The following is a 4,834-nucleotide window of genomic DNA, read 5'->3' as shown; positions in this document are numbered from 1 at the left end:
GCGAGAAGAGGTGTTAGAATGACGCATGCGGCGTAGCGCAAGCTACTTATAGGGGGTGGATTCCCTGACGCTGACGTCAAGATCACCAGCCAATCAGGATTGGCGTAATGAGATTGATGCTTCTGTTTGCTCCGCGATGAGGCGCATCCCATAGTGAGACATCGAACGGAGTGTTATGAATGAGAACTTGGTTGGCTGCTTATTAAATGACTTTATAAACCATGTCAGAAAATCATTCAAAATCATTTTACATTAAGTGCTAAACTAAGGAACACACACAATATGTATACACTTCAATGGTTCAGTATTAAATAATATATATTTATCGTTTTCCAGGGTGGAAATGTGTTTTTGTAAGGAAATGTGAGCAGTGATTGTTCTATATTTTGGCAATAATAATAACAGTTCAGGAAAGTTTGATAAATATATTTATATACTGAAGATTTTGTATTGCATTTTGGCCTCAAAAATTGTAAACTGGATACTGGTTGATACCTATAGTACACTTGGATCAGAGTTTTTTATTTTTTCATGAATAAGAACTGAATTGTTGTAGTTGTCCCTCTTATCTGATTCTGTTTCTCTTCTATTTATCAGTAAAGACTTCCTACTAAGACCTACTGCACCTACTGACCATGTAACTCTGACCTAATAGTATTCTCCTCAGTCTAACACATATCATTGTTTCTTTTGGTTCTGCAAAAATGCAGGTGACCTTCTGTACAGCAGTGTTTTTGCCTGAAAGCTGCTGACATCCTGCTTTCTCTGCGTTGGCTGCAGAAATATCCAAACTGACATTTCACAACCTGCCTTTGTCTCTAAATCTGACATACAACTAGTCCAATTCACGAGTACATAAATCAACACAATGTGTTAAATTCATGTGTCATTCTCTAACAATACAAGTTATGCATTGCTTTATGTTGTCTTGTTTAAAGATAGTTAACATGATTGTAATTAGACAATAGTACAGAGGCTTTGAAAGCATTTGCTTTTCTGAAGATACTGTTGTCTATGAGATTTTCAAAGAGAAGAATCTTGTCTTAGCGTAAAGAAGCATAACATCAATGTATAATTATGCTTTGTATCCTGGACTGGAGGGAGAGTGTACACACAGATCTAATTTAGATAAATATCAGCCTTCATTTTTTATTATTTGTGTTGGTTCTTACTATTTGTGTGAGTGATAGAGAGAGATAAGGAACAAGGCGTGACATTGTTTACATTTGTTCCGCGTACATGTGCATAGATGTGTCAGCACATGTGTGTAAGTTTGGAGTGTCTTCACATAGATCTGTGATGACTCAGTCAATCCTAATCTGTTTTCTTTCTTGGCCCAAAACATTTCTGGCCTTCTCCCTTTGCCTGATTGGCTAAGGAAAGAGAGACTGTTTGTAAGGAGAGAAAGAAGCTGCTGTTTCTGGAAATGTATAGCTCTGCTACTAAAGGAATCTTCCTGATGTACAGCAAAACCATTTTAGGGCTGAGTTCAAATTCTCGAGGAAAACCAATGTGCCATATTCTTTTGCTGTGCCACAGTTGTTTAGATATTCTCCCTCTCACACTTGATGTATTGTTCTCAGTCCATTTTCTCTGTCTGCCAAGGATTTATAAACATTCTGTTTGCTCAGTTTGCAAACTGTCCTTTAGTCAAGCTTTATAGAAGCCCTCTCATCTCATCTCTTTAAAGGCATTTCCAACGTTAAGGGCATGCAAGATGAACATACTGAATACAAAGGCAAAGTGTAAGTGACTTAATGACGATGGAAAAAAACCTTGGGTTGTCTTTTCAAAGCAAAACAGTCCTAAAGCATAAGCTTGAATATAAGAAATCAGTCCTCAGATTTATTTCCAAAATATACAGACTTTGTTTACTACAATATACGTATGTATTTACATTTCTTTTGTCTACAGATGGTCTCATCGGATGGCGTCCAGCAGAGTACCCCGGTCACTGTGAACATCCTGGTCATTGATGCCAACGACAACACGCCCACGTTTCCCGAGGTCTCCTACAGCGTTGAAGTCTTCACAGACATGCAACCCGGGGAGACGGTTCTACAGGTAATCATTTCAACAATCCTTTCTTGCCTTTCTCCCTCTCTTCTCCTCTTTTGCTCTGGCACTGTGCTTTACGCCTCCGTCTTTGTCACCGTTGCAAAGAATCTCTCACACTCCCGTTCTTTCATGCTCAAAGTAAAAAAACAAGCACCGCAATCTAGTGCATTGTGTTGACAGGTGAACCCCTTGAACAGTTCCCTTCCTCTCCCTTGCAGTCATCACAGATAAGTCAAGGTGAATGTGTATCTCTGTCCTGAGTGCACATGCCCAGGAAACCTTTTATCCAGCAGATCAGCTGCTGTGATGGCTGAAGATCATTTAAAACAGTAGGCATTACTGATGGCCGTTAATCAATCCTTCCTCTTGCTTAAAAAAAATGTTTGCAACCAAGATGTGATTTCATATTATTGAATACATTTGGAATATTGTTTATATTATTTAATTAAAGCACTTTAAAGGTCATGCATGTCCTTTCCCCTTTTTTTTCATTACATTACATGTATGTACATGTTTTATCCAAAGCGACTTACATACTCAATACTGTGGGCAATCCCCACAGGAGTAATGTGTCTTGCCGAGGGACACAACGACATGCTGACTGCAGTGGGGTTTGAACCTGTGACCCCCTGATCCGAACACCAACACACTAGTCCACTGCACCACACGCCTCCATACATGCACATATACCCATACTAATACCAACTAAAAGCACTCTCATATGCACATGGATGTGCATACTGTATGTACTTGTATATGCAATCACAGCCTCCAAAAATGTAAATGTAACCCCTGCTATACCTGTGTTTATGTTGGAAGGTTTCATCATTTTATTGTCCTTTATTTGGTAGTCAATGCATGATCTTTTCTTCTTTCAGTTGATCTGTCCTCTCAGCAAAACCTCTCTAAAAAAATGTCAGACGCAGAAAAGGTCAAGTTTAATCTGCCTTCAAAATCAGCCATTTTGCCCTCCTTGAAATGAGGCCAGGGGTCACAGAGTGTTGGGAACGACCGCTTAACTGATTTTTATAAGCCGTTTATGAGAGCCTCAGGCCCCGGGAGAATGCTGCTGCTTATTTGATGCTACAGCTTTTGCTCCAATGTCAGGAGCATGAGAAGAGGAGGTCTGGGCAGCTCGGATTAAAGTTTCAAAGCCTTAAAGATATGAAGCCAACTGCATCATGATGGTTCATAATTAAAAGCAGCGGGGTGCCTTCAATAATTGACTTGAAGGAAATTGTGTCTAGCTAATTCATTTGATAACAAACTATGCAAGACATTATATATATTTAAATTGTGCCTTTTTCTTTTCATCTTCAATACTCTGGTAGCACTTCAAATCAGTCCGAACCCCCTGCTGGTAATTATTTACAGATAGAGGGATTCAGTGAGGAATTTGCTGGAAGCTATAACACACAGAAATATCAAAACAAACTTATGTTTGTCTCTTTTTCTCTGTCCATTCTCCCAGTTAACCGCAACAGATGCTGATGAGGGACTGAATGGTCAGGTGACCTATGAGATACTGGCAGGTGCCCAGGGAATTTTCATCATCAGCAACCGCACTGGACGCATCACTGTGGCTCCTGGTGTCACTTTAACTGTGGGACAATCTTACGCTCTGACCGTCAAGGCCTCTGACAGCGCACCAGAGATCCAGAGAAGGTATTGTGTTGTAGTAGCTCTCTTTTAAAGATTGATTCATTTGAACATTGAACAAAATGTCGGCATCAGTTGAATTAAGTGTATTTAATATGAGGTGCTATTCATTCCTCTTTAATTGAAACATTAGTAGTTGTTTCAGTGTTTTTGTGTGTGTCTTCTCAGGGTTGAAAAGAGTTTTTATTTTATTCAATTTTTTTTCATATTTATTCACAAGTTAGCTTTTGAATGTTACAGAGTTTTCTCTGGGGTAGATTACCAAACAAAATAACAATTCTCACAAACTTTTCTGAGCCAAAACATAGTCGGTATTGTTTTATCAAACCTGGTATGAGATTTGTTGGATATAATATCTCCTCTTTATCCTGGAATTATGCCATAACGATGCCAGGGTGAATTTAATGAATTATTTGGCTACAGATTGGTATAGTTACAGTTTTTTTTTTTATAGAAGCAGATTTTCAGCAGATGTAGTAACAATAGATAGACATTTTAGAGAGAAGTATGGACTTTATAAAAATGTATAAAAAGAAGAAGATGAATCTTTAGTAATCCCCCAAGGGAGAAATTCAGTTTTATAAGTTACCAGTTATAAAGAAATGACTACAATGACTAAACATGTTTTGCTATTGTGACTTCTCAACCTCGAAGTATAACACTTTTTTGGGGGGGGGGCAGTAATAGGGGCCTTTTTTTATTTCATCTTAGTAAGACTGGCTAAGACATTTTACACTGTCCAGGATTACAACATCACTAATGCAGGCGACTGGCTGACATAATGACAGCTTGTCAGATCATTTGTAACATCTACCTTTAGCAGTTCAACAAAAGATGTCACAATGAATGAATGCTGTAAATGATAAAGGCATTCATTTAAATGTTTCCTGCGGTGACTTACCGTGAACAAGCAGGCTAATTCTCTGGAAGTAGGTTTTTCAAACAGAAACAAATCATGAATAAAAGGCTTGTATTTTGTTTGTGACATTTAGGAATGTAAAAAAAAAACTTTAATTGTAACTGTGTCCCGGGTTGCGTTCGGATAGTTTAAAAATCAGCTCCTAAGTTCTAACCCTATCTCCTATTCCTTGACCTCTGAGTGAAACGTCACGGGGTT

At 38.5% G+C, this 4,834-nt stretch overlaps 1 protein-coding gene across 1 annotated transcript in view; it reads left to right on the top strand.

Annotated features, from left to right (window-relative positions):
• The window catches only part of pcdh15a (protocadherin-related 15a), a 76,991-nt gene that overhangs the window by 21,704 nt on the left and 50,453 nt on the right, over positions 1-4,834 (top strand). Inside the window, exons 11-12 of the mRNA XM_010783224.1 lie at positions 1,915-2,064; positions 3,530-3,723. Coding sequence (XP_010781526.1) covers positions 1,915-2,064; positions 3,530-3,723 — 344 coding nt within the window. The remainder of the gene's footprint in view (positions 1-1,914; positions 2,065-3,529; positions 3,724-4,834) is intronic.

This window comes from Notothenia coriiceps, unplaced genomic scaffold (assembly GCF_000735185.1).
Source record: "Notothenia coriiceps isolate Sejong01 unplaced genomic scaffold, NC01 NC01_scaffold00024830, whole genome shotgun sequence".
Taxonomy (NCBI): domain Eukaryota; kingdom Metazoa; phylum Chordata; class Actinopteri; order Perciformes; family Nototheniidae; genus Notothenia; species Notothenia coriiceps.
This window is presented reverse-complemented; position numbering and strand designations above follow the sequence as displayed.